This window comes from Scyliorhinus torazame, chromosome 19 (assembly GCF_047496885.1).
Source record: "Scyliorhinus torazame isolate Kashiwa2021f chromosome 19, sScyTor2.1, whole genome shotgun sequence".
Lineage (NCBI taxonomy): Eukaryota > Metazoa > Chordata > Chondrichthyes > Carcharhiniformes > Scyliorhinidae > Scyliorhinus > Scyliorhinus torazame.
The window spans coordinates 14,916,325-14,944,011 of NC_092725.1; the positions used below are offsets into that span (position 1 = coordinate 14,916,325).

General features: G+C 53.6%; 2 protein-coding genes across 3 annotated transcripts in view; one reads left to right on the forward strand and one right to left on the reverse strand.

Annotated features, from left to right (window-relative positions):
* thoc6 (THO complex 6) overlaps positions 1–455 on the reverse strand; it is a 96,044-nt gene extending 95,589 nt beyond the window's left edge. Inside the window, exon 1 of the mRNA XM_072485423.1 lies at positions 408–455. Coding sequence (XP_072341524.1) covers positions 408–422 — 15 coding nt within the window. The 5' untranslated portion in view covers positions 423–455. The remainder of the gene's footprint in view (positions 1–407) is intronic.
* Positions 456–779: 324 nt separating this feature from the next.
* mmgt1 (membrane magnesium transporter 1) overlaps positions 780–27,687 on the forward strand; it is an 85,994-nt gene continuing 59,086 nt past the window's right edge. The window contains exons 1-4 of one of the 2 annotated variants that reach the window (XM_072484069.1): positions 780–903; positions 2,652–2,767; positions 21,730–21,782; positions 26,798–26,901. In XM_072484069.1, coding sequence (XP_072340170.1) covers positions 2,689–2,767; positions 21,730–21,782; positions 26,798–26,901 — 236 coding nt within the window. In that variant the 5' untranslated portion in view covers positions 780–903; positions 2,652–2,688. Of the gene's footprint in view, positions 910–2,651; positions 2,768–21,729; positions 21,783–26,797; positions 26,902–27,687 lie in introns of both variants that reach the window. The other variant, XM_072484070.1, reaches the window with a different exon arrangement.

Genomic DNA, 27,687 nt, shown 5'->3' on the forward strand with positions numbered 1-27,687 from the left:
CATTTCAACATTATTAAAACCTTATTTTAACATTAGAACAGCATTAAAATATGGGAGCTTTATGACATTTATTCTACTATTTTAGCATTAGGAACATTTTGACATTATTAATACATGGAACATGACTTAAATGTTGAAATATTATAAAATTTATGAGACTGTTTCAGCATTAAAAATATTTGAACATTATTTTAACATTAAAATGTTAGAACTTTATGAAATCTATGAGATTATTTTAGCATTAGGAACATTTGACATGATTCCAACATTGATTTAACGTTGAGACTTCGCAACCTCATTAAAACATCGGAATGATATATCAAAACCACTTTAACTGCTTTGCAACCCTACCCCTACCACCACTATCATTGCAACATTTGCCCTGTGTCCATTCAGTTAATGTTTACCATGGGCGCCGCCATCTTGAATGCGCACGCGCAGTCCCGCCGGGAGGTAGCCCCGCACTGGCTTCTGGGTAGGGGACCGGTCATTGGTTGTCGACAGGCGGCTGCCGGGAGCACGAAAATAAATAAAATAAATTGCAGACAATTTTAGAAAGGCGGCCCCGGCCGGCGGCCACGCTTTCGAATGAGGGGGAGAGGACGGTGATTGATTTCTTATTTGGGGGCGCCGTGGTTGACGTTTGGTTGGGGCGGTCGCCATAGCGACGGGCCGTTGTGACCCTGTGACCCCCCTTCCTCACCGCCCCGGCAAGCAACGTCACGGGGCGTCCCGCTGGCCTCTGGGTGTTGTAGTCCACCCGGACCGGAAGTCCCGTTGGGCGCCAGGGTGGGCGGAGCACCGGCAGACTACAACCGGCATGGCGGCCGCCGGAGGCGAGAGGGGAGGAGGGGAAAAGCCACCATCTTCCACTAGCTTGCTTGGAGAGGAGCGAAGGAGAAGGTGAAGGTGGTTTGTGGGCTCTTGAATGGGGACAATGATCCTGCTTTCTTTCTTTAAATTGCTTTTCTTTTTTTGCAGCTATTTCCAGTGGACTGTAGTTGAAGGGTGGCTGCAATATGGAGGAGGGGGAGCTCCCATGTCCTGGATATGGAGTGGGGGGGATGTTGGAGGGATGGAGAGATCCCCGAGACGTCTTCAGGATGACCGGTCTGCCCTCATTCTGAATGAAGGAGGAGGCCGGACCGAGGGATGGGGAATGAGGCCGGGAAAGTGGGGCTAAATTGCTAGTTGTCGGGGGGGGGGGAGAAACATTTGGGAAAGAGTGATCTTAACCACGGCGTTGGTGTGGTAATACCAGGTATTGCGGTACCTGAGAGGTGGATGACCATTGGCTAGACGCAGGAGTCTACCATTGGCTGATGTACATAGCCCCGCCCTGAGAGGCGGAGTATAAGAACCGATGCCGTCCCAGCAGCCTTCACTTTCTGTATCGAAGCTGCTGGGGAACAGTTCTAGCAGATTAAAGCCGATTAGTTGTGACTCACCTTGTCTCGAGAGCAATTGATTGCGCATCAGTTGGTCACGGAGAAAGAGGAGGGGGGTGGGGGAAGGGTATCCGAGATGGGACCACCTGACTGGGTAGTCGAGTCGAGGAACCGCCCCCCACCCCAGCCTGAACATCTGAAGATTCTTTGACAAAGGGTCACCTGGACTCGAAACGTTAGCTCTTTTCCCTCCCTGCAGATGCGGCCTGCTGAGATTCTCCAGGATTTTCTCTTTGGTTTCAGATTCCAGCATTAATTTGCTTTCATCCATCTGAAGATGTTGATGGTTAGGTGGATTGGCCATGCTAAATTGCCCCTTTAGTATCCAACGGTTAGGTGGGGTTACAGGGATCGGCGGGGGAGTGGGCCAAGGGAGGGTGCTTTTTCAGAGAGCCGGGTCAGACTCAATGGGGTGAATGGCGTTCTGCACTGCAGGGATTCTATTTAAGCATCGGCTATAACGGAATTGCAACATTATCAGGATACATGAATTCAATCGTAACTCTCGCAGAGGAGATTCCTCGGTTGCCGAGACTGGTCGCTAAAGGCAGAAAGGAAAGAAACTTTTTCTTTCAGGTTTGAAGAGAAAAATGTTTTACCTAGAGAGGGAGGGAATCTGGAACTCGCTACCTGAACGGGTGGTCGAGATGGGGAATCCTCCCACCGTTTCACAAGCACTCGGATGAGCATTTGGGAATGCTGAAAATTGGGATAAGAATAGGCAGGTGCGCAGACACAACGTGACAAAGGGCCTTCTGTGCTGTAAAGTTCTCGTGAGCGTGCCTGAACCAGCAGGGGGTTAATTCGCAGTTGGGGTGGGAGTGGGCCGATCGGTCTCTCAGTCCTCTGTCTCTCTCTCTCTCAGGGAGATATCTGTACACTGACTGGTGTCTCCCAGGCCCCTCTGTCTCAGGGAGATAGAGGCTGGTTTAGCACAATGGGCTAAACAGCTGACTTGTAATACAGAACAGTGCCAGCAGCGCGGGTTCAATTCCCTTCCCGAACAGGCGCCGGAATGTGGCGACTCGGGGCTTGTCACAGAAACTTCATTGAAGCCGACTTGTGACAATAAGCGATTGTTATTATTATTTGATTTAAAATGTCCAATTTTAATTTACTGTCCCAATTTTATATCGGGGCCCAAACTTCGGGTCGCTGTCCATTTTACCCCAGGGGTGACTCTTCCTTTCCTGTGTGCTCCAGGTTTGAGGCATCGTGACAAAACTCCCGGGAGAAAGCTATGGCATCGTCAGTCTGGAAGGGCTTGGTGACAGTCGGACTTTTCGCCCTCGCGCACGCTGCCTTCTCTGCCGCCCAGCGTAAGTACCGAGAGAACCCACCCTTGACTCTGATCGCTGCACAAAAGGCTGCTGCATAAGATAAGGGTGCACGGTATTAACGGGTAATGTATTGGGAAGGATAGAGGATTGGTTAACTGACAGAAAGCAAAACGTGGGGATAAATGGTGTTTTTCTGGTTGGCGATCAGTGGTTAGTTCTGTGCCTCAGGGATCAGTGTTGGGACCACAATTGTTCACAACTTATATCGCTGATCTGGAGTTGGGGAGAAGTGTAATGTGTCAAAAGTTCACAGATGACACGAAGATGAATGGCAGAGTAAAGTATGCAGAGGACACAAAGTCGATGAGGGTTTGACAGATGGAGTACAATGTCGATAAACGTGAGGTCATCCATTGTGGTCGGAATAACAGCAAAATGGACTATTATTTCAATGGTAAAAAATTGCAGCATTATGCTGTGCAGAGGGACCAGGGCAGCACGGTAGCACAGTGGTTAGCACAGTTGCTTCACAGCTCCAGGGTCCCATGTTCGATTGGCTTGGGTCATGTCTGTGCTGAGTCTACACGTTCTCCCCTTGTCTGCGTGGGTTTCCTCCGGGTGCTCCGGTTTCCTCCCACAAGTCCCGAAAGACGTGCTGTTACGTGAATTGGACATTGTAAATTCTCCCTCTGTGTATCCGAACGGGCGCCGCAGTGTGGCGACCAGGGGATTTTCGCAGTAACTTCATTGCAGTGTTAATGTAAGCCTACTTGTGACAATAATAAAGATTCTTATTATTGTGCATGAATCGCAAAAAGTTGGTTTGCAGGTGCAGCAGGTAATTAAGAAGGCAAATGGAGTTTTGTCCTTCATTGCTACAGGGATGGATTTTAAAAGGCGGGAGGTTGTGTTGCAGCTGTACAGGGTGCTGGTGAGGCCACACCTGGAGTACAGTGTACAGTTTCGGTCTCCTTACTTGAGAAAGGGTGTACTGGCGCTGGAGGGTGTGCAGAGGAGATTCACTAGGTTGATTACGGAATTGAGAGGATTGGCTTGTGAGGAGAGACTGGGACTGTACTCATTGGAATTTAGAAGAATGTGGGTGGATTTGATAGAAACTTAGTATTTTTTAAATTTAAGGTGCCCAATTCTTTTTTTCTAATTAAGAGGCAATTTAGCGCGGCCAATCGACCTACCCTGCATATCTTTTGGGTTGTGGGGGTGAGACCCACGCAAACACGAGGAGCATGTGCAAACTCCACACGGACAGTGACCGGGGCCAGGACTGAACACAAGTCCTCGGCGCCGTGAGGCAGCAGTGCTAACCACTGCGCCACCTTGCCGCCCAGAAACATACGAAAATTCTGAAGGGAATAGATAAGATAGGAGCAGGGAGGTTGTTTACACTGGCGGGTGAACCCAGAGCGACTGCACTGGACAAAAACAACCATTCTAATCCCATTTCCCAGCTCTTGGCCCACAGCCGTGTCTGCCCTGGGATCACAAGCGCACCTCTAAATATTCCTTAAATGTTCTGAGGATCTCTGTCTCCACCCCCCTTTCAGGTAGCGAGTTCCATACTCCCACCACGCTCTGGGTGAAAAGGTTTTTCCTCACATCCCCTCTAAATCTCCTGCCCCTCACCTTAAATCTGGTCATTGATCCCTCCACCAAGGGGAAACGTTTCTGCCCGTCTACTCTAACTATGCCCCTTATGATTTTATACATCTCAATCAGGTCCCCCTCTTTAAATCTCCGCTCTGACCCACAGCTGCCGCTCTTTAAATCTCTGCTCTGACTCTCAGCTCCCGCTCTGTAAATCTCCGCTCTGACTCTCAGCTCCCGCTCTTTAAATCTCCGCTCTGACCCACAGCTGCCGCTCTTTAGATCTCCGCTCTGACTCTCAGCTTCCACTCATTAAATCTCCGCTCTGACTCTCAGCTTCCACTCATTAAATCTCCGCTCTGACTCTCAGCTCCCGCTGTTTAAATCTCCGCTCTGACTCTCAGCTCCCGCTCTTTAAATCTCTGCTCTGACTCTCCGCTCCCGCTGTTTAAATCTCCGCTCTGACTCTAAGCCCCCGCTCTTTAAATCCCCGCTCCGACTCTCAGCTCCCGCTCTTTAAATCTCCGCTCCGACTCTCAGCTCCCGCTCTTTAAATCTCCGCTCCGTCTCTCAGCTCCCGCTCTTTAAATCTCCGCACTGACTCTCAGCTCCCGCTCTTTAAATCTCCGCTCCGACTCTCCGCTCCCGCTCTTTAAATCTCCGCTCTGACTCTCAGCCCCCGCTCTTTAAATCTCCGCTCCGACTCTCAGCTCCCGCTTTTTAAATCCTCGCTCCGACTCTCCGCTCCCGCTCTTTAAATCTCCGCTCTGACTCTCAGCCCCCGCTCTTTAAATCTCCGCTCCGACCCTCAGCTCCCGCTCTTTAAATCTCCGCTCCGACTCTCCGCTCCCGCTCTTTAAATCTCCGCTCTGACTCTCAGCCCCCGCTCTTTAAATCTCCGCTCCGACTCTCAGCTCCCGCTTTTTAAATCCTCGCTCCGACTCTCAGCTCCCGCTCTTTAAATCTCCGCTCCGACTCTCCGCTCACGCTCTTTAAATCTCCGCTCTGACTCTCAGCCCCCGCTCTTTAAATCTCCGCTCCGACTCTCAGCTCCCGCTTTTTAAATCCTCGCTCCGACTCTCAGCTCCCGCTCTTTAAATCTCCGCTCTGACTCTCAGCTCCCGCTCTCTAAATCTCCGCTCTGACTCTCAGCTCCCTCTCTTTAAATCCCCGCTCCGAGTCTCCGCTCCCGCTCATTAAATCTCCGCTCTGACTCTCAGCTCCCGCTCTTTAAATCTCCGCTCTGACTCTCAGCTCCCGCTCTTTAAATCTCCGCTCCGACTTTCAGCTCCCGCTCTTTAAATCTCCGCTCTGACCCACAGCTGCCGCTCTTTAAATCTCCGCTCTGACTCTCAGCTCCCTCTCTTTAAATCCCCGCTCCGAGTCTCCGCTCCCGCTCATTAAATCTCCGCTCTGACTCTCAGCTCCCGCTCTTTAAATCTCCGCTCTGACTCTCAGCTCCCGCTCTTTAAATCTCCGCTCTGACTCTCAGCCCCCGCTCTTTAAATCTCCGCTCTGCCTCTAAGCCCCCGCTCTTTAAATCTCCGCTCCGACTCTCAGCTCCCGCTCTATAAATCTCCGCTCTGACTCTCAGCTCCCGCTCTTTAAATCTCCGCTCCGTCTCCCAGCTCCCGCTCTTTAAATCTCCGCTCTGACTCTCAGCTCCCGCTCTTTAAATCTCCGCACTGACTCTCAGCTCTCGCTCTTTAAATCTCCGCTCCGACTCTCAGCTCCCGCTCTTTAAATCTCCGCTCTGACTCTCAGCCCACACCGCTCTTTAAATCTCCGCTCTGACTCTCAGCTCCGGCTCTTTAAATCTCCGCTCCGTCTCTCAGCTCCCGCTCTTTAAATCTCCGCTCTGACTCTCAGCTCCCGCTCTTTAAATCTCCGCTCTGACCCACAGCTGCCGCTCTTTAGATCCCCGCTCTGACTCTCCGCTGCCGCTCTTTAAATCTCCGCTCTGACTCTCAGCTGCCGCTCTTTAAATCTCCGCTCTGACTCTCAGCTTCCACTCATTAAATCTCCGCTCTGACTCTCAGCTCCCGCTGTTTAAATCTCCGCTCTGACTCTCAGCTCCCGCTCTTTAAATCTCTGCTCCCGCTCTTTAAATCCCCGCTCCGACTCTCAGCTCCCGCTCTTTAAATCTCCGCTCCGTCTCTCAGCTCCCGCTGTATAAATCTCCGCTCCGACTTTCAGCTCCCGCTCTTTAAACCTCCGCTCCGACTCTCAGCTCCCGCCCTTTAAATCTCCGCTCTGACTCTCAGCTCCTGCTCTTCAAATCTCCGCTCTGACTCTCAGCTCCCGCTCTTTAAATCTCCGCTCTGACTCTCAGCTCCCGCTGTTTAAATCTCCGCTCTGACTCTCAGCTCCCGCTCTTTAAATCTCCGCTCCGACTCTCAGCTCCCGCTCTTTAAATCTCCGCTCTGACTCTCAGCTCCTGCTCTTTAAATCTCCGCTCCGTCTCTCAGCTCCCGCTCTTTAAATCTCCGCACTGACTCTCAGCTCCCGCTCTTTAAATCTCCGCTCCGACTCTCCGCTCCCGCTCTTTAAATCTCCGCTCTGACTCTCAGCCCCCGCTCTTTAAATCTCCGCTCCGACTCTCAGCTCCCGCTTTTTAAATCCTCGCTCCGACTCTCCGCTCCCGCTCTTTAAATCTCCGCTCTGACTCTCAGCCCCCGCTCTTTAAATCTCCGCTCCGACCCTCAGCTCCCGCTCTTTAAATCTCCGCTCCGACTCTCCGCTCCCGCTCTTTAAATCTCCGCTCTGACTCTCAGCCCCCGCTCTTTAAATCTCCGCTCCGACTCTCAGCTCCCGCTTTTTAAATCCTCGCTCCGACTCTCAGCTCCCGCTCTTTAAATCTCCGCTCCGACTCTCCGCTCCCGCTCTTTAAATCTCCGCTCTGACTCTCAGCCCCCGCTCTTTAAATCTCCGCTCCGACTCTCAGCTCCCGCTTTTTAAATCCTCGCTCCGACTCTCAGCTCCCGCTCTTTAAATCTCCGCTCTGACTCTCAGCTCCCGCTCTTTAAATCTCCGCTCTGACTCTCAGCTCCCTCTCTTTAAATCCCCGCTCCGAGTCTCCGCTCCCGCTCATTAAATCTCCGCTCTGACTCTCAGCTCCCGCTCTTTAAATCTCCGCTCTGACTCTCAGCTCCCGCTCTTTAAATCTCCGCTCCGACTTTCAGCTCCCGCTCTTTAAATCTCCGCTCTGACCCACAGCTGCCGCTCTTTAAATCTCCGCTCTGACTCTCAGCTCCCTCTCTTTAAATCCCCGCTCCGAGTCTCCGCTCCCGCTCTATAAATCTCCGCTCTGACTCTCAGCTCCCGCTCTTTAAATCTCCGCTCCGTCTCCCAGCTCCCGCTCTTTAAATCTCCGCTCTGACTCTCAGCTCCCGCTCTTTAAATCTCCGCACTGACTCTCAGCTCTCGCTCTTTAAATCTCCGCTCCGACTCTCAGCTCCCGCTCTTTAAATCTCCGCTCTGACTCTCAGCCCACACCGCTCTTTAAGTCTCCGCTCTGACTCTCAGCTCCGGCTCTTTAAATCTCCGCTCCGTCTCTCAGCTCCCGCTCTTTAAATCTCCGCTCTGACTCTCAGCTCCCGCTCTTTAAATCTCCGCTCTGACTCTCAGCTCCCGCTCTTTAAATCTCCGCTCAGACTCTCAGCCCACACCGCTCCTTAAATCTCCGCTCTGACTCTCAGCTCCCTCTCTTTAAATCCCCGCTCCGAGTCTCCGCTCCCGCTCATTAAATCTCCGCTCTGACTCTCAGCTCCCGCTCTTTAAATCTCCGCTCTGACTCTCAGCTCCCGCTCTTTAAATCTCCGCTCCGACTTTCAGCTCCCGCTCTTTAAATCTCCGCTCTGTCCCACAGCTGCCGCTCTTTAAATCTCCGCTCTGACTCTCAGCTCCCTCTCTTTAAATCCCCGCTCCGCGTCTCCGCTCCCGCTCTTTAAATCTCCGCTCTGACCCACAGCTGCCGCTCTTTAAATCTCCGCTCTGACTCTCAGCTCCCTCTCTTTAAATCCCCGCTCCGAGTCTCCGCTCCCGCTCATTAAATCTCCGCTCTGACTCTCAGCTCCCGCTCTTTAAATCTCCGCTCCGACTCTCAGCTGCCGCTCTATAAATCTCCGCTCTGACTCTCAGCTCCCGCTCTTTAAATCTCCGCTCCGTCTCCCAGCTCCCGCTCTTTAAATCTCCGCTCTGACTCTCAGCTCCCGCTCTTTAAATCTCCGCACTGACTCTCAGCTCCCGCACTTTAAATCTCCGCTCCGACTCTCAGCTCCCGCTCTTTAAATCTCCGTTCTGACTCTCAGCCATAACCGCTCTTTAAATCTCCGCTCTGACTCTCAGCTCCCGCTCTTTAAATCTCCGCTCCGTCTCTCAGCTCCCGCTCTTTAAATCTCCGCTCTGACTCTCAGCTCCCGCTCTTTAAATCTTCGCTCCGACTCTCAGCTTCCGCTCTTTAAATCTCCGGTCTGACTCTCAACCCGCACCGCTCCTTAAATCTCCGCTCTGACTCTCAGCTCCCGCTCTTTAAATCCCCGCTCCAAGTCTCCGCTCCCGCTCATTAAATCTCCGCTCTGACTCTCAGCTCCCGCTCTTTAAATCTCCGCTCTGACTCTCAGCTCCCGCTCTTTAAATCTCCGCTCTGACTCTCAGCTCCCGCTCTTTAAATCTCCGCTCCGACTTTCAGCTCCTGCTCTTTAAATCTCCGCTCTGACCCACAGCTCCCGCTCTTTAAATCTCCGCTCCGACTTTCAGCTCCTGCTCTTTAAATCTCCGCTCTGACTCTCAGCTCCCGCTCTTTAAATCTCCGCTCCGACTTTCAGCTCCTGCTCTTTAAATCTCCGCTCTGACTCTCAGCTCCCGCTCTTTGAATCTCAGCTCTGACTCTCAGCTGCCGCTCTTTAAATCTCCGCTCTGACTCTCAGCTGCTGCTCTTTAACTCTCCGCTCTGACTCTCAGCTCCCGCTCTTTAAATCTCCGCTCTGACTCTCAGCTCCCACTCATTAAATCTCCGCTCAAACTCTCCGCTCCCGATCTTTAAATCCCCGCTCCGACACTCAGCTCCCGCTCTTTAAATCTCCGCTCTGACTCTCAGCTCCCGGTCTTTAAATCTCCGCTCTGACTCACAGCCCACACCGCTCTTTAAATCTCCGCTCTGACTCTCAGCTCCCGCTCTTTAAATCTCCGCTCCGTCTCTCAGCTCCCGCTCTTTAAATCTCCGCTCTGACTTTCAGTTCCCGCTCTTTAAATCTCCGCTCCGACTCTCAGCTCCCGCTCTTTAAATCTCCGCTCTGACTTTCAGTTCCCGCTCTTTAAATCTCCGCTCCGACTCTCAGCTCCCGCTCTTTAAATCTCCGCTCTGACTCTCAGCCCCCGCTCTTTAAATCTCCGTTCTGACTCTCAGCTCTCGCTCTTTAAATCTCCGCTCCGTCTCTCAGCTCCCGCTCTTTAAATCTCCGCTCTGACTTTCAGTTCCCGCTCTTTAAATCTCCGCTCCGACTTTCAGTTCCCGCTCTTTAAATCTCCGCTCTGACTTTCAGCTCCCGCTCTTTAAATCTCCGCTCTGACTCTCAGCTCCCGCTCTTTAAATCTCCGCTCTGACTCTCAGCCCACACCGCTCTTTATATCTCCGCTCCGACTTTCAGCTCCCGCTCTTTAAATCTCCGCTCTGACTTTCAGTTCCCTCTCTTTAAATCTCCGCTCCGACTCTCAGCTCCCGCTCTTTAAACCTCCGCTCTGACTCTCAGCCCCCGCTCTTTAAATCTCCGCTCTGACTCTCAGCTCTCGCTCTTTAAATCTCCACTCCATCTCTCAGCTCCTGCTCTTTAAATCTCCGCTCTGACTTTCAGTTCCCGCTCTTTAAATCTCCCCTCTGACTCTCAGCCCCCGCTCTTTAAATCTCCGCTCTGACTCTCAGCCCCCGCTCTTTAAATCTCCGCTCTGACTCTCAGCTCTCGCTCTTTAAATCTCCGCTCCATCTCTCAGCTCCCGCTCTTTAAATCTCCGCTCTGACTTTCAGTTCCCCCTCTTTAAATCTCCGCTCCGACTCTCAGCTCCCGCTCTTTAAATCTCCGCTCCGTCTCTCAGCTCCCGCTCTTTAAATCTCCGCTCTGACCCTGAGCTCCCGCTCTTTAAATCTCCACTCCGACTCTCAGCTCCCGCTCTTTAAATCTCCGCTCTGACTCTCAGCTCCCGCTCTTTAAATCTCCGCTCCGACTCTCCGCTCCCGCTCTTTAAATCTCCGCTCTGACTCTCAGCCCCCGCTCTTTAAATCTCCGCTCCGACTCTCAGCTCCCGCTTTTTAAATCTCCGCTCTGACTCTCAGCTCCCGCTCTTTAAATCTCCGCTCTGACTCTCAGCCCACACCGCTCTTTAAATCTCCGCTCTGACTCTCCGCTCACCCCTGATTTGAAATCTCCGCTGTGACTCTCAGCTCCCGCTCTTTAAATCTCCGCTCTGACTCTCAGCCCCCGCTCTGACTCTCCGCTGCCGCTCTTTAAATCTCCGCTCTGACTCTCAGCCCCCGCTCTTTAAATCTCCGCTCTGACTCTCAGCTCCCGCTCTTTAAATCTCCGCTGTGACTCTCAGCCCACATCGCTCTTTAAATCTCCGCTCTGACTCTCCGCTCACCCGGATTTGAAATCTCCGCTCTGACTTTCAGTTCCCGCTCTTTAAATCTCCGCTCCGACTCTCAGATCCCGCTCTTTAAATCTCCGCTCTGACTCTCAGCCCCCGCTCTTTAAATCTCCGTTCTGACTCTCAGCTCTCGCTCTTTAAATCTCCGCTCCGTCTCTCAGCTCCCGCTCTTTAAATCTCCGCTCTGACTTTCAGTTCCCGCTCTTTAAATCTCCGCTCCGACTCTCAGCTCCCGCTCTTTAAATCTCCGCTCCGACTCTCAGCTCCCTCTCTTTAAATCTCCGCTCTGACTCTCAGCCCACACCGCTCTTTAAATCTCCGCTCTGACTTTCAGTTCCCGCTCTTTAAATCTCCGCTCCGACTCTCAGCTCCCGCTCTTTAAATCTCCGCTCCGACTCTCAGCTCCCTCTCTTTAAATCTCCGCTCTGACTCTCAGCCCACACCGCTCTTTAAATCTCCGCTCCGTCTCTCAGCTCCCGCTCTTTAAATCTCCGCTCTGACTTTCAGTTCCCGCTCTTTAAATCTCCGCTCTGACTTTCAGCTCCCGCTCTTTAAATCTCCGCTCTGACTCTCAGCTCCCGCTCTTTAAATCTCCGCTCTGACTCTCAGCCCACACCGCTCTTTAAATCTCCGCTCTGACTCTCAGCTCCCGCTCTTTATATCTCCGCTCCGTCTTTCAGCTCCCGCTCTTTAAATCTCCGCTCTGACTTTCAGTTCCCGCTCTTTAAATCTCCGCTCCGACTCTCAGCTCCCGCTCTTTAAATCTCCGCTCTGACTTTCAGTTCCCGCTCTTTAAATCTCCGCTCCGACTCTCAGCTCCCGCTCTTTAAATCTCCGCTCTGACTCTCAGCCCCCGCTCTTTAAATCTCCGCTCTGACTCTCAGCTCTCGCTCTTTAAATCTCCGCTCCATCTCTCAGCTCCTGCTCTTTAAATCTCCGCTCTGACTTTCAGTTCCCGCTCTTTAAATCTCCCCTCTGACTCTCAGCCCCCGCTCTTTAAATCTCCGCTCTGACTCTCAGCCCCCGCTCTTAAAACTCCGTTCTGACTCTCAGCTCCCGCTCTTTAAATCTCCGCTCCGCTCTCAGCTCCCGCTCTTTAAATCTCCGCTCTGACTTTCAGTTCCCGCTCTTTAAATCTCCGGTCCGACTCTCAGCTCCCGCTCTTTAAATCTCCGCTCTGACTTTCAGTTCCCGCGCTTTAAATCTCCGCTCCGACTCTCAGCTCCCGCTCTTTAAATCTCCGCTCTGACTCTCAGCCGCCGCTCTTTAAATCTCCGCTCTGACTCTCAGCTCTCGCTCTTTAAATCTCCGCTCCATCTCTCAGCTCCTGCTCTTTAAATCTCCGCTCTGACTTTCAGTTCCCGCTCTTTAAATCTACCCTCTGACTCTCAGCCCCCGCTCTTTAAATCTCCGCTCTGACTCTCAGCCCCCGCTCTTTAAATCTCCGCTCTGACTTTCAGTTCCCCCTCTTTAAATCTCCGCTTCGACTCTCAGCTCCCGCTCTTTAAATCTCCGCTCCGTCTCTCAGCTCCCGCTCTTTAAATCTCCGCTCTGACCCTGAGCTCCCGCTCTTTAAATCTCCCGTCCGACTCTCAGCTCCCGCTCTTTAAATCTCCGCTCTGACTCTCAGCTCCCGCTCTTTAAATCTCCGCTCTGACTCTCAGCCCACACCGCTCTTTAAATCTCCGCTCTGACTCTCCGCTCACCCCGGATTTGAAATCTTCGCTCTGACTCTCAGCTCCCGCTCTTTAAATCTCCGCTCTGACTCTCCGCCCACACCGCTCTTTAAATCTCCGCTCTGACTCTCATCTCCCACTCTTTAAATCTCCGCTCTGACTCTCAGCCCACACCGCTCCTTACATCTCCACTCTGACTCTCGGCTCCCGCTCTTTAAATCTCTGCTCCGCTCTGACTCCGAAACTCCAATGTGTGCAGTGTCCCAACTTACTCAAAACTTTCCTCGTGTGACAAATCACAGCCCCGCTTTTCTCCGAGGGATCGTCCCGGTGAACCTTCCCAATGCGACTCTCTCCCTCCGAGAGTAAGGAGAGCAAAACTGTACACAGTACTCCATCTGCGGAAACGCCCTGTCCAGTTACAGTAAAACCTCACAACCTTTATACTCCATCCCCCCTCCCCTCACAATAAAGAACAACGTTCAACATGCCTCCCTAATCACTTGCTGCATTTGCGTGCTAACGGTTTGTGATTTGTGGGCCGGGACACCCTGATCCCTCTGTACCGCACACTTCTCCAATTCCTCTCCGTTTCAATAATGTTCTGCTTATTTATTCTTCCTGCCAAAGTGGCCAACCTCACATCGCAGGGCAAGGCTCGGCATTTGTTGCCCATCCCTAATTGCCCCTGAACTGAGCACCTTTCTGAGTGGCCGTTAAAGAGTCAACCATTGGCTGTGGGGTGTGGACGTAACTTGTGAGTTTTTCTGACCATTAATGATAGTTTCAGGGTCATCATTACTGAGATTAACGCTAAACTCGAGATTTTATTCATTTGAATTTCTGCTCCGCGGTGGGATTCGAACACCTGTCCCGAGTGCGTTAGCCTCAACCTCTGGATTGCCATACAGGTGACGCTACCACTTCACCATTACCTCCCCTCTCTTTACCCGGTGTCATGAATGTAGGAATTTCAGACATGTTAAAGATACTTGGTGCAGTAAGGGTTAAAAGCCTAGGTTAGTGTGTTAGTAGTGTTTGCAAAGAATCCTGGTTTAAAAGAGCCAGAGATGCAATTAAAGCATCGTAAAAGCTTGGGCTAATGCAGTTTTGTTTGGATTCAGAGGATACCCCATGGAGTAGTTAATTAGATACAGTGTGTTCAATTGGGATGATGTAACTAATGGGAGGAGCTAGACTACCAGGCATTTTTCAGAGAAGTTGAGCTTGAGATTGGGGTGTGAGCAGAAATCAAGCATCTGCTCTCAATACAGTTCAGTTAAAGATTTGCCTGGGGATCGACCAGAAGCAGCCGATCTCAAGTCAGCGAGTTCAGGATTTGCCTGCGGACAGAATCGGCAGCTCCAGTTGAGTTGAGGCCGATAGGAGTTTGCAGTGGGTTCCTGGAAGTCAAACCGTGAAGACAGCTTCTGAAGACTTCAGCTGGAGTTCCTGCATTGTTCTGCCAGGATTCTGGTCGGTCTCTGAAAACAGGTCTCAAAGAACATCTCTGAAGCAAGTTTGCCTGAGTGCTCACTGTATTTGAAAGTGGATTGAGAGCTGAGATGCTTTTGTCGTTTGTGTGGGAGTAAGGAACTCGCTGTCACAGGGAGTACTCGTGGTAAACCTGTAGAGGGTGCCATCTCTGCTACTCCACTACTGGGCCGATATCTGGGGTTTGAGTATCTGTGTGTGTCTCTCTCCAGCTGGCACTGAAACTTCAGAGTCCAGGGGATGCCGCACTGGGACACTTCCACTGAAGAGAGCACTGAATCAAGCCTGCCGTTTATCCCTAACCGGCAGCCTGAGGCTTATATCACACAGATCTCCAGACCCCTACCAATGCCCAGGTGATTCTCTCTCTTGCCGGTGGTGCAACACCCACCCGGTTCCTACTTTGCTAGAGTAGCTTTCCCAAGAGAGAGAATAGGACACTGCTGTTTATTACCTAACCAGCAGTCTGTCCTGAGTGAATCGCTCAAGATGACCCTTGATTCTTGAACCCGGAATTAAGGTGAGGAATATTTTAACAATGACTTGGTCAGAGATCGCTGGTGAAAGATTGAAGAATTTAAACGACTCCAATTATCAGCAAATCAAGGTTAATTGCAAAACCCAGGTCAAAATCATCAACAGAAGAAAATATAATAAAATCTTAAACTCTAAAACAAACTAAGTCTATTCAAAAAGTACTATAACGGACACAACGAAAAATCTTATGATTACACAGTTTTAGCAATAGCACAAGACACAAAACAAGTTCCCTTCCCCAAAGCCTCAACCACTATTAAAGTCAAGGGAGTTTCGCAAGCTGCTGCAGGGTACTTACGGTCACAGGCTGCAGAGGTCAAGTCAAAGGTGGAGAGGTCGAGCCAAGAGCCAAGAGCGCCCCAATCGAAAACACAGCCCCTTTTATATTGTTTTACCTGGCTTTGTCCTGTGATCGGCCAGCCCCTTTTGCATTGAAAAAGGTAAGGTTTAAAGTTCCCGCTGGTCCTGCCCCCTTTGAGCCGGTCAGACCTGTCGAGATGGGAGTACCTCCCCAAGGTCCGCCTCCAGTCTGCTTTTCGAGATAACGAGGTTGAGCTCCCTTGTGAAAATTTTCAACGTCTTCCATCTGCTCCGGAGATAGCTGCTATGTTGATGGGGTGTTGATTGGATTCTGCTCTGGTGGAGGCCAGGTCATTTACATTTGCATGGGGCTATGACCATCCCATTGTCCTGCTTGCAGGCGAGCCTCCTGTGTATTCCCGTGCCCCTTTGTCTGTGTTTTGATGTTATCTCGTTGTCTGGCTCCTTCTTCCTTGTAGCTCCTAGGGGGGGGGTTTGTAAATACTTATGTACTTATGTCCCTACTCAGCTCAGCGGACCAAGCCTGCTGGGAGAACTGGTTCCGTTCTCTTGGCTGAAAAGTCAGTTTACAGTCTCTGAGTTTTATTCTTGGGCAGTCCAAAAAGGGCCGAATTGCCCGAAAACCTTACAGATGCCCCTTCGATACGTCCCTACCTGCTTGGACCGTATCGACACAGGTGAAGGGCAATTATTTCCTTTTGTGTGGACCGTAGGCCCCCCCCCCAACAACATGCGAAACTACAAGTCCCAAGACAGTTCCCTTAATCTAGGCTGCCCCTGATTTCAATGAAAGGGAAAGACAAGACCATACTTAATCCAAACACACAGTAACATATACACATTTCACCGGAACCCCAAACGTAAGGGTCCCTGTACATATATCACAATCAAGTAACTGAAACCCGCGAATCCATACAACTATTTACAATTGCATCTCTTTATTTCACCAAGGATCCTCCTTTCTTGGCTGCACTTCGCTTCTTCCCGTTGAAGGCTCTTCATTTTTCCTCCATCGTCGATACCTGCAGCTGAGAGGTTTAGTCCAACTGAGGCGACAGCATAATGTACCCCCTGTACAACATTTTCTTTGTGGGGGCAAACACTAAACCATTCTCAGGCCCCCCTGGTGGTGATCGGACAGTTGTGAGGGTCGATCGGTTGGGCTGTGGGCAGGGGTCGCTTTACCTGAACCAGCAGTTCGGTAGCTTTTACAGTCATCCCTTCCCTGGGCGTTACACATCCCTCCCCACTGCGGTCAATTTATCCCGTTCCCTGGGTTCTGCCACTACCTTACAAAAGTGATTAATGCCCCTTGTGGACATGCCTTGGTAGATCCCCATGAACACAAATAAATGCCCTGGTCGGAAGCCCACCACTTATCCCAGCAAACGGTGATCTTACCCGGTGACCCCGTGATGGTCCGGTAGGTGTCGTTGTCCATTCGTTCCCAGTCCGAGGTCCGATCCCTCATGTCCAGGCTCAGCTTCCTGAGCCACCACCATCTCCCCAAAGGAACGTCCCCCTCACAGGTTAAACACACCCGCCTGCCCTCAGTCACCCTAACCCGGTCAGTCGCCACCTGTATCTCCTCGCAGAGTACCGAGGCCTCTCCATAGGTGAAGCTCTGGTGGCTGGAGTACCTGGTCGAGTTCGACCCCAGCCACCCAGGCCACCTCCCCAGGTGTGAGTAGCGGGCCTGCTCTATGGCCACCTGGTTTCCCTGTCCGGTAGTGACCAGGGGGGCTCTGCCGCCAGAACACCCATAGACAAAGGACTCTTCTGTCTCGCCTCTGCGGAGTTCTCCCGGTCCCACCATCGCCAGGATCAGCAAACTCCACACCGTCGGGTGCCCCATCTGTAAAAAAAACAAAACACATCCTTGCCTCCACAGAACTACCTACCTTAAAGTGCATGGGTTCTATCCAGCGGCGGCAGCAGCTCCTGCTTTGAAGTTGCCGCAGCCTGTCTGTGATTCTGTGTTTACAGACCGGCTCCCCAGGGTCCTAGTGCCTGCTGCTATCCGGCGGCAGCAGCAGCTCCCGCTTTGAAGTTGCCGCAGCCTGTCTGTGATTCTGTGTTTACAGCCCGGCTGCACCAGGGTCCTAGTGCCTGGTGCTTCATCATTTTACCATTGCACTAGGCGCTTCTGTGATCCCACGATCCTAAATAATTCACACACCACTACACACTAATTAGAACTAACAGGGGGGGAATGCTATATACAATGCCACCCGTCTCCGGGTGGCCAAATTAAAACTGTGCCCCGCTAAACTGGGGCAGTTCACCTGTTTGGTCCAACGGCTCGGGCCAGACCGTCCCCTCCCGGGGGTTCGGGCTGCCCCTTGCCTCTCCTTTCCCAACAGGGTTCGGTGATCCCTCATCGCTTCCTTCTACTCGGGCCCCCTTACTGCGGGACCGGGTGACAGGGAGGTGTGATGGGGACCATCTTACCGGGGGCTTGGAGACCCGATTGTTCCTTCGTCCCCTGACTGGTTCCCAAGCCCAAGGTGATACCTCCACTTCCTCCGCCTCCTTAGCCTCTATACTAAGGCAGGCTACCTGATCCACAGGTAAAGGCTTGGGAATCGTTACTGTCCCTGGGCTGGGTGCTTGCAGCACTGTCGGTCTCTTTGGGACTGCCCCTTCGGGACAGCACCTTGTCCCCGGTTGTGTGACCGTGGAGCCAGGGACCTCCCCCACCGTCGTTAATTCTACGGGGGGTTTCTCCACTACCACCCCCAGTCTTCCCCCCCATCTTGCTCTTTCTTGCCCTTATGGGGTGGAACAATTTAAATTGGCTGATGTGGCGTTCGCATGGGTCCCACCTTAAGGGATTTAAACTGCAAATAGCCGCTGAGGAAGCCTCCAGAATGGGACCCTGCACCTGGACCGGACCAGGGTCTGGGGCTAGAACTACCCCTGCGCTCCCTTTTTCCTGAGGCTGCTCCCTGGGTAGTCATACGGGTTCTTGTGGTGTGGGTGCGGGCAGGCCCTGGCCCGTTGCCATTGCCACCTGTCCTGAGCCTTGCAAAAGGGCTAAAATTTTACTTATCTCGATGGTTCCCGGGGCAGCTGCTCCTACCGCCGGGGTCTGACTCTCTACTGCGGGAGCCCTCTCCTGCTTGCTAGGGTTTTTACATTCCCTCTTGAAATGCCCGGCCTTCCCACACCCGTAGCATACCGGTTTCTCGTCGGAGGTCCGGGTGCCCTCATGCTTCCACTCTCTCTTAGGGGCTGCTGGCGCGATTTCATGCACCCTACCCTTAAGGGGCTTGTCCTCACCCCTCTCCCCATTACGATATGCGAGGGTAAGTTTCCTAAGGACCTCTTCCTCATTAAGGTCCGGACTCTGCGGGTCGAACCAGTGTTCGGCTTTTGCCCTAACGTTAGGGAGACAGTTGGCAACTAGGGTCTTCAGCCAGTGGGCGGTTCTTTCCCCTAAATTCCGTCTATCCGCGGGAACCCCGCATGCCTCCATATAGACAGTCCACAGCCTGTCTGCGAACATGGTGGGAGATTCCCCTGGTTGCTGCTTGGTTTCCCCCACCCTCATGAAAGGGCTCCCCAGATTCAAGCCCATCGCCTCCAGAACAGCAGTCTGTGCTGCCGCCCATGTGTCAGGTCTTCCCCCATTCCCAGAGGTCACTGTCCTGCATAGCTGTGCATCTAGGGTCATCAGGAGCATCCTTATTTGCTCCCCCTCGTCGCAGTCATTAATGCTGGCTGCCTGTTCCACCTCCATAAAATGAAGCGACGGATCCCCTTTTGGAGTTAGCCTGGGAACGTGGGCCACCATCCCCCTGAGCGCGGATGCCCCATGAGGAATGATAATGTCGCCCTCAACCGGTCCCCTATTCGCCAGCCCCGCCGGGGGACCATACCTTCTTTGTCTGACAGGGCACATCTGCCCTACCTGGGGTTCCTGCTCCTCCTCCCCACTGTCCAGCTCTCCTGCCCCGTTGGGTAGCCCCCCTGTCCCCGGGCTAACTACCCATATAGGAGACGCCGCTATCTGGGGATACACCACTGACCCCCCTTGGACCTGCCCCTGACCGGGCGGTCCAAACCCTACCTGCTGACCCGGCCCCATCACCGGCCTCCCAGGCAGCGGTCTGTCCCCATCCCATGGGGACCCACATACGAAACCAGGCGGACACGCCGCCAGCTGGGGGTACCCTGCCGACCACCCTTGGACTTGCCCCTGAACGTGCAGTCCGATCCCCCCCTGCCGACCCGGACACAATCCCGGTGCCTCAGGAGGCGGTCTATTCCCCTTGGCCTTTGGGGAATCATCCGCTGCGAGGAGCACCTTGCCCCTAGGGAACCCCCCTGGACCTACCAGGTGTATCTGTCCCCTGAACTTGGACAAGGTCTCCTCCAACTCCGTTATTCGTGCCTGGCACGGCCCATGGGCCCAGTCCCCTACTTCCTCGCGAGCCACTCGGTACGCTGCCTGGATGTCCCGGAACTTCCCCTCCAGCTTCCTACACTGCTCTGTACTCTGAGCATAGAGTTCCTGGAGCCTCCGTTCCTTTTCTTTACCTCCACTATCTGGCAGTGGAGATAGTCCTTCTCACACCGGTTAGACTCGCTTTCCTGTTTCATTTCTGCCATTTCTTCCCGCAGTCGTTCCGCTACACTCGCGCTGTCCTGTTTAATTTCTGCCAATTCCTCCCGCAGTCGTTCCGCTGCGCTAGCGCTGTCCCCTACGCTGGCCCTCACTTCTCTCAACTCCTGCTCTAACTCTTCGACCCTATCCTCTGTCTTGACTACCTGCTCGGACAGGCAAACCAGCCAAACTGCCTTCTCCAAGTGCCTTTTGTGCGCCTTGCTTTCTGTCCATGCAGCCGCTGCCATTACCGGTTGCTCCGCATTGATTAATTCTGAAACCCAAGGTTTGGTGAGGTTGACCTTTTGCCACAAATACGAGGATATTCTCTCCTCCATTTTGCTTCGTTCCCTCACCCCCTCTGCCAAGTCACATACTCCAAACCACCGGGCTCCTGGCTGGCTCGCCATTGTAGAGGGTGCCATCTCTGCTACTCCACTACTGGGCCGATATCTGGGGTTTGAGTATCTGTGTGTGTCTCTCTCCAGCTGGCACTGAAACTTCAGAGTCCAGGGGATGCCGCACTGGGACACTTCTACTGAAGAGAGCACTGAATCAAGCCTGCCGTTTATCCCTAACCGGCAGCCTGAGGCTTATATCACACAGATCTCCAGACCCCTACCAATGCCCAGGTGATTCTCTCTCTTGCCGGTGGTGCAACACCCACCCGGTTCCTACTTTGCTAGAGTAGCTTTCCCAAGAGAGAGAATAGGACACTGCTGTTTGTTACCTAACCAGCAGCCTGTCCTGAGTGAATCGCTCAAGATGACCCTTGATTCTTGAACCCGGAATTAAGGTGAGGAATATTTTAACAATGACTTGGTCAGAGATCGCTGGTGAAAGATTGAAGAATTTAAACGACTCCAATTATCAGCAAATCAAGGTTTATTGCAAAACCCAGGTCAAAATCATCAACAGAAGAAAATATAATAAAATCTTAAACTCTAAAACAAACTAAGTCTATTCAAAAAGTACTATAACGGACACAACGAAAAATCTTATGATTACACAGTTTTAGCAATAGCACAAGACACAAAACAAGTTCCCTTCTCCAAAGCCTCAACCACTATTAAAGTCAAGGGAGTTTCGCAAGCTGCTGCAGGGTACTTACGGTCACAGGCTGCAGAGGTCAAGTCAAAGGTGGAGAGGTCGAGCCAAGAGCCAAGAGCGCCCCAATCGAAAACACAGCCCCTTTTATATTGTTTTACCTGGCTTTGTCCTGTGATCGGCCAGCCCCTTTTGCATTGAAAAAGGTAAGGTTTAAAGTTCCCGCTGGTCCTGCCCCCTTTGAGCCGGTCAGACCTGTCGAGATGGGAGTACCTCCCCTAGGTCCGCCTCCAGTCTGCTTTTCGAGATAACGAGGTTGAGCTCCCTTGTGAAGATTTTCAACGTCTTCCATCTGCTCCGGAGATAGCTGCTATGTTGATGGGGTGTTGATTGGATTCTGCTCTGGTGGAGGCCAGGTCATTTACATTTGCATGGGGCTATGACCATCCCATTGTCCTGCTTGCAGGCGAGCCTCCTGTGTATTCCCGTGCCCCTTTGTCTGTGTTTTGATGTTATCTCGTTGTCTGGCTCCTTCTTCCTTGTAGCTCCTAGGGGGGGGGTTTGTAAATACTTATGTACTTATGTCCCTACTCAGCTCAGCGGACCAAGCCTGCTGGGAGAACTGGTTCCGTTCTCTTGGCTGAAAAGTCAGTTTACAGTCTCTGAGTTTTATTCTTGGGCAGTCCAAAAAGGGCCGAATTGCCCGAAAACCTTACAGTTCCTGGAAGTCAAACCGTGAAGACAGCTTCTGAAGACTTCAGCTGGAGTTCCTGCATTGTTCTGCCAGGATTCTGGTCTGTCTCTGAAAACAGGTCTCAAAGAACATCTCTGAAGCAAGTTTGCCTGAGTGCTCACTGTATTTGAAAGTGGATTGAGAGCTGAGATGCTTTTGTCGTTTGTGTGGGAGTAAGGAACTCGCTGTCACAGGGAGTACTCGTGGTAAACCGTGTTCGACGTGCTTGAGGGGGGGAAGCCAAATGGGGCGGGGGGTGGGGGGGGGAGAAGGGGAATATATTTTTACCCTCGCACGAAACCACCTCTTTCACTCTGCCGCTCTCTCTCCCTCTTGACAGATCGATCGTACATGCGACTGACGGAGAAAGAGAACGAAACGCTCCCCATCGACGTAAGTATGTCGCAACTCCCTCCTCCGCTGCCCCTTCGCAGACCGCGGGATGGCATGGGGCGCCTCACAGCCAGCGGAGTGCGCTCGCTGCCGGGATGCCGGCCAATTAGTGCCCAGCAAGCTCCCACTGATGTCAGCATGGGAAGTGTCGACACCATCTGATTTGCATCGTGCTGGCGGAGGGGTAAAGTGAGGCCCCATGACCGACAGAGAATGTCCCCTAACGACACTCACTCACCCTTCTAATATCGCTTGTCGGCTCTACCTACTCTTCTCCAAATAATAGCTGAAGGATTGCCACAAGCTGACATGGATTGAAGCTTTTACTGTAGCATAACACTGAAGGCATCATTGACTAAACACTATCTTTGCTGGCAACTGTCACAGGATCAGTACTAAGGGAGTACAGCGTTGTTTGGGGGGGGGAGGTCAGTGCTGAGGGAGCGCTGCTGTATCGGAGGGTCAGGGCTGAGGGAGTGCCGCACTGTCAGAGGGTCAGTACTGAGGGAGTGCCGCACTGTCGGAGGGTCAGTACTGAGGGAGTGCCGCACATTCAGAGAGTCAGTACTGAGGGAACGCCGGACTGTCAGGGGGTCAGTACTGAGGGAGCGCCGCACTGTCAGAGGGTCAGTACTGAGGGAGTGCCGCACTGTCAGAGGGTCAGTACTGAGGGAGTGCCGCACTGTCAGAGGGTCAGTACTGAGGGAGTGCCGCACTGTCAGAGGGTCAGTACTGAGGGACTGCCGCACTGTCAGAGGGTCAGTACTGAGGGACTGCCGCACTGTCGGAGGGTCAGTACTGAGGGAGTGATGCTCTGTCATAGGGTCAGTACTGAGGGAGTGCCACACTGTCGGAGGGTCAGTACTGAGGGAGTGCCGCACTGTCAGAGAGTCAGTACTGAGGGAGAGCCACACTGTCAGAGAGTCAGTACTGAGGGAGCGCCGCACTGTCAGAGGGTCAGTACTGAGGGAGTGCCGCACTGTCGGAGGGTCAGTACTGAGGGAGTGCCGCACTGTCAGAGAGTCAGTACTGAGGGAGCGCCGCACTGTCAGAGGGTCAGTACTAAGGGAGCACCGCACTGTCAGAGGGTCAGTACTGAGGGAGTGCCGCACTGTCAGAGGGTCAGTACTGAGGGAGTGCCGCACTGTCAGAGGGTCAGCACTGAGGGAGCGCCGCACTGTCAGAGGGTCAGTGCTGAGGGAACGCCACACTGTCAGAGGGTCAGTACTGAGGGAGTGCCGCACTTTCAGAGGGTCAGTACTGAGGGAGTGCGGCACTGTCAGTGGGTCAGTATTAAGCGAGTGCTGCACTGTCAGAGGGTCAGTACTGAGGGAGTGCTGCACTGTCAGAGGGTCAGTACTGAGGGAGCGCCGCACTTTCAGAGCGTCAGTACTGAGGGAGTGCGGCACTGTCAGTGGGTCAGTATTAAGCGAGTGCTGCACTGTCAGTGGGTCAGTACTGAGGGAGTGCTGCACTGTCAGAGGGTCAGTACTGAGGGAGTGCTGCACTGTCAGAGGGTCAGTACTGAGGGAGTGCCGCACTGTCAGACGGTCAGTACTGAGGGAGCGCCGCACTGTCAGAGGGTCAGTACTGAGGGAGTGCCGCACTGTCAGAGGGTCAGTGCTGAGGGAGTGCCGCACTGTCAGAGGATCAGTGCTGAGGGAGCGCCGCTGTATCGGGGGGTCAGTACTGAGGGAGCTCCGCACTGTCGGAGGGTCAGTGCTGAAGGAGCTCCGCAATGTCAGCGGGTCAATACTGAGGGAGCGCCGCACTGTCAGCAGGTCAGTACGGAGGGAGCGCCACACTGTCAGCGGGTCAGTACTGAGGGAGTGATGCTCTGTCATAGGGTCAGTACTGAGGGAGTGCCACACTGTCGGAGGTACAGTACTGAGGGAGTGCCGCACTGTCAGAGAGTCAGTACTGAGGGAGCGCCGCACTGTCAGAGGGTCAGTACTGAGGGAGTGCCGCACTGTCGGTGGGTCAGTACTGAGGGAGTGCCGCACTGTCAGAGAGTCAGTACTGAGGGAGCGCCGCACTGCCAGAGGGTCAGTACTCAGGGAGCACCGCACTGTCCGAGGGTCAGTACTGAGGGAGTGCCGCACTGTCAGAGGGTCAGTACTGAGGGAATGCCGCACTGTCAGAGGGTCAGTACTGAGGGAGTGCCGCACTGTCAGAGGGTCAGCACTGACGGAGCGCCGCACTGTCAGAGGGTCAGTGCTGAGGGAACGCCGCACTATCAGAGGGTCAGTACTGAGGGAGCGCCGCACTGTCAGAGGGTCAGTACTGAGGGAGTGCCGCACTGTCAGAGGGTCAGTACTGAGGGAGTGCTGCACTGTCAGTGGGTCAGTATTAAGCGAGTGCTGCACTGTCAGTTGGTCAGTACTGAGGGAGTGCTGCACTGTCAGAGGGTCAGTACTGAGGGAGTGCTGCACTGTCAGAGGGTCAGTACTGAGGGAGTGCCGCACTGTCAGAGGGTCAGTACTGAGGGAGTGCCGCACTGTCAGACGGTCAGTACTGAGGGAGAGCCGCACTGTCAGAGGGTCAGTACTGAGGGAGCGCCGCACTGTCAGAGGGTCAGTACTGAGGGAGTGCCGCACTGTCAGAGGGTCAGTGCTGAGGGAGCGCCGCTGTATCGGAGGGTCAGTACTGAGGGAGCTCCGCACTGTCGGAGGGTCAGTGCTGAAGGAGCTCCGCAATGTCAGCGGGTCAATACTGAGGGAGCGCCGCACTGTCAGCAGGTCAGTACTGAGGGAGCGCCACACTGTCAGCGGGTCAGTACTGCGGGAGCTCCGCACTGTCAGCGGGTCAGTACTGAGGGAGTGCCGCACTGTCCGAGGGTCAGTGCTGAGGGAGCGCCGCTGTATCGGAGGGTCAATTCTGAGGGAGCTCCGCACTGTCAGAGGGTCAGTACTGAGGGAGCGCCGCACTGTCAGCGGGTCAGTACTGAGGGTGTGCCGCACTGTCAGAGGGTCAGTACTGAGGGAGCGCCGCACTGTCCGAGGGTCAGTGCTGAGGGAGCGCCGCTGTATCGGAGGGTTAATTCTGAGGGAGCTCCGCACTGTCAGAGGGTCAGTACTGAAGGAGCGCCGCACTGTCAGAGGGTCAGTGTCGATCCTATAGTCAGTTCTGAGGGAGCTCCGCACTGTCAGAGGGTCAGGGCTGAGGGAGTGCCGCACTGTCGGAGGGTCAGTACTGAGGGAGTGCTGCACTGTCAGCGGGTCAGTACTGAGGGAGTGCCGCACTGTCGGAGGGTCAGTACTGAGGGAGCGCCGCACTGTCAGAGGGTCAGTACTGAGGGAGCGCCGCACTGTCAGAGGGTCAGTACTGAGGGAATGCTGAATTGTCAGAGGGTCAGTACTGAGGGAGTGCCGCACTGTCGGAGGGTCTGTACTGAGGGAGCGCCGCACTGTCAGAGGGTCAGTGCTGAGGGAACGCCGCACTATCAGAGGGTCAGTACTGAGGGAGCGCCGCACTGTCAGTTGGTCAGTACTGAGGGAGTGCTGCACTGTCAGAGGGTCAGTACTGAGGGAGTGCTGCACTGTCAGAGGGTCAGTACTGAGGGAGTGCCGCACTGTCAGAGGGTCAGTACTGAGGGAGTGCCGCACTGTCAGACGGTCAGTACTGAGGGAGAGCCGCACTGTCAGAGGGTCAGTACTGAGGGAGCGCCGCACTGTCAGAGGGTCAGTACTGAGGGAGTGCCGCACTGTCAGAGGGTCAGTGCTGAGGGAGCGCCGCTGTATCGGAGGGTCAGTACTGAGGGAGCTCCGCACTGTCGGAGGGTCAGTGCTTAAGGAGCTCCGCAATGTCAGCGGGTCAGTACTGCGGGAGCTCCGCACTGTCAGCGGGTCAGTACTGAGGGAGTGCCGCACTGTCCGAGGGTCAGTGCTGAGGGAGCGCCGCTGTATCGGAGGGTCAATTCTGAGGGAGCTCCGCACTGTCAGAGGGTCAGTACTGAGGGAGCGCCGCACTGTCAGCGGGTCAGTACTGAGGGTGTGCCGCACTGTCAGAGGGTCAGTACTGAGGGAGCGCCGCACTGTCCGAGGGTCAGTGCTGAGGGAGCGCCGCTGTATCGGAGGGTTAATTCTGAGGGAGCTCCGCACTGTCAGAGGGTCAGTACTGAAGGAGCGCCGCACTGTCAGAGGGTCAGTGTCGATCCTATAGTCAGTTCTGAGGGAGCTCCGCACTGTCAGAGGGTCAGGGCTGAGGGAGTGCCGCACTGTCGGAGGGTCAGTACTGAGGGAGTGCTGCACTGTCAGCGGGTCAGTACTGAGGGAGTGCCGCACTGTCGGAGGGTCAGTACTGAGGGAGCGCCGCACTGTCAGAGGGTCAGTACTGAGCGAGTGCCACACTGTCACAGGGTCAGTCCTGAGGGAGTGCTGAACTGTCAGAGGGTCAGTACTGAGGGAGTGCCGCACTGTCGGAGGGTCTGTACTGAGGGAGCGCCGCACTGTCAGAGGGTCAGTACTGAGGGAGCGCCGCACTGTCAGAGGGTCAGTACTGAGGGAATGCTGAACTGTCAGAGGGTCAGTACTGAGGGAGTGCCGCACTGTCGGAGGGTCTGTACTGAGGGAGCGCCGCACTGTCAGCGGGTCAGTACTGAGGGAGTGCCGCACTGTCAGAGGGTCAGTACTGAGGGAGCGCCGCACTGTCCGAGGGTCAGTGCTGAGGGAGTGCCGGACTGTCAGAGGGTCAGTACTGAGGGAGCGCCGCACTGTCAGAGGGTCAGTGCTGAGGGAGCGCCGCTGTATCGGAGGGTCAGTACTGAGGGAGCTCCGCACTGTCACAGGGTCAGTTCTGAGGGAGCTCCGCACTGTCAGAGGGTCAGCACTGAGGGAGTGCTGCACTGTCAGAGGGTCAGTACTGAGGGAGTGCCGCACTGTCAGAGGTTCAGTACTGAGGGAGTGCTGCACTGTCAGAGGGTCAGTACTGAGGGAGTGCCGCACTGTCAGAGGGTCAGTACTGAGGGAGCTCATCTCTGCAAGGAAAACACCGATCTCCTCTGTTTCCATCTACAGATAGTTCTGCAAACACTGTTGGCGTTTTTATTAACCTGTTACGGCATTGTCCATGTCGCAGGAGAGTTCAAAGATATGGATGCAACTTCAGAACTTAAAAACAAGTAGGTCGATGTATTATTGTTCATCAGACCCTATTCACAACTGATCTAGGAGTGTTTGATGGGGACAGTGTCGAGGGAGCTTTATTCTGTATCTAACCCCGTGCTGTACCGGTCCTGGGAGTGTTTGATGGGGACAGTGTAGAGTGAGCTTTACTCTGTATCTAACCCCGTGCTGTACCTGTCCTGGGAGTGTTTGATGGGGACAGTGTAGAGGGAGCTTTAGTCTCTATCTAACCCCCTGCTGTACCTGTCCTGGGAGTGTTTGATGGGGACAGTGTAGCGGGAGCTTTACTCTGTATCTAACCCCCTGCTGTACCTGTCCTGGGAGTGTTTGATGGGGACAGTGTAGAGGGAGCTTTACTCTGTATCTAACCCCGTGCTGTATCTGTCCTGGGACTGTTTGATGGGGACAGTGTAGAGGGAGCTTTACTCTGTATCTAATCCCGTGCTGTACCTGTCCTGGCAGTGTTTGATGGGGACAGTGTAGAGTGAGCTTTACTCTGTATCTAACCCCTTGCTCTATCTGTCCTTGGGAGTGTATGATGGGGACAGTGAAGAGGGAGCTTTACTCTGTATCTAACCCCGTGCTGTTCCTGTCCTGGGAGTGTTTGATGGGGACAGTGTAGAGGGAGCTTTACTCTGTATCTAACCCCGTGCTGTACCTGTCCTGGGAGTGTTTGATGGTGACAGTGTACAGGGAGCTTTACTTTGTATCTAACCCTGTGCTGTACCTGTCGTGGGAGTGTGTGATGGGGACAGTGTCGAGGTAGCTTTACTCTGCATCTA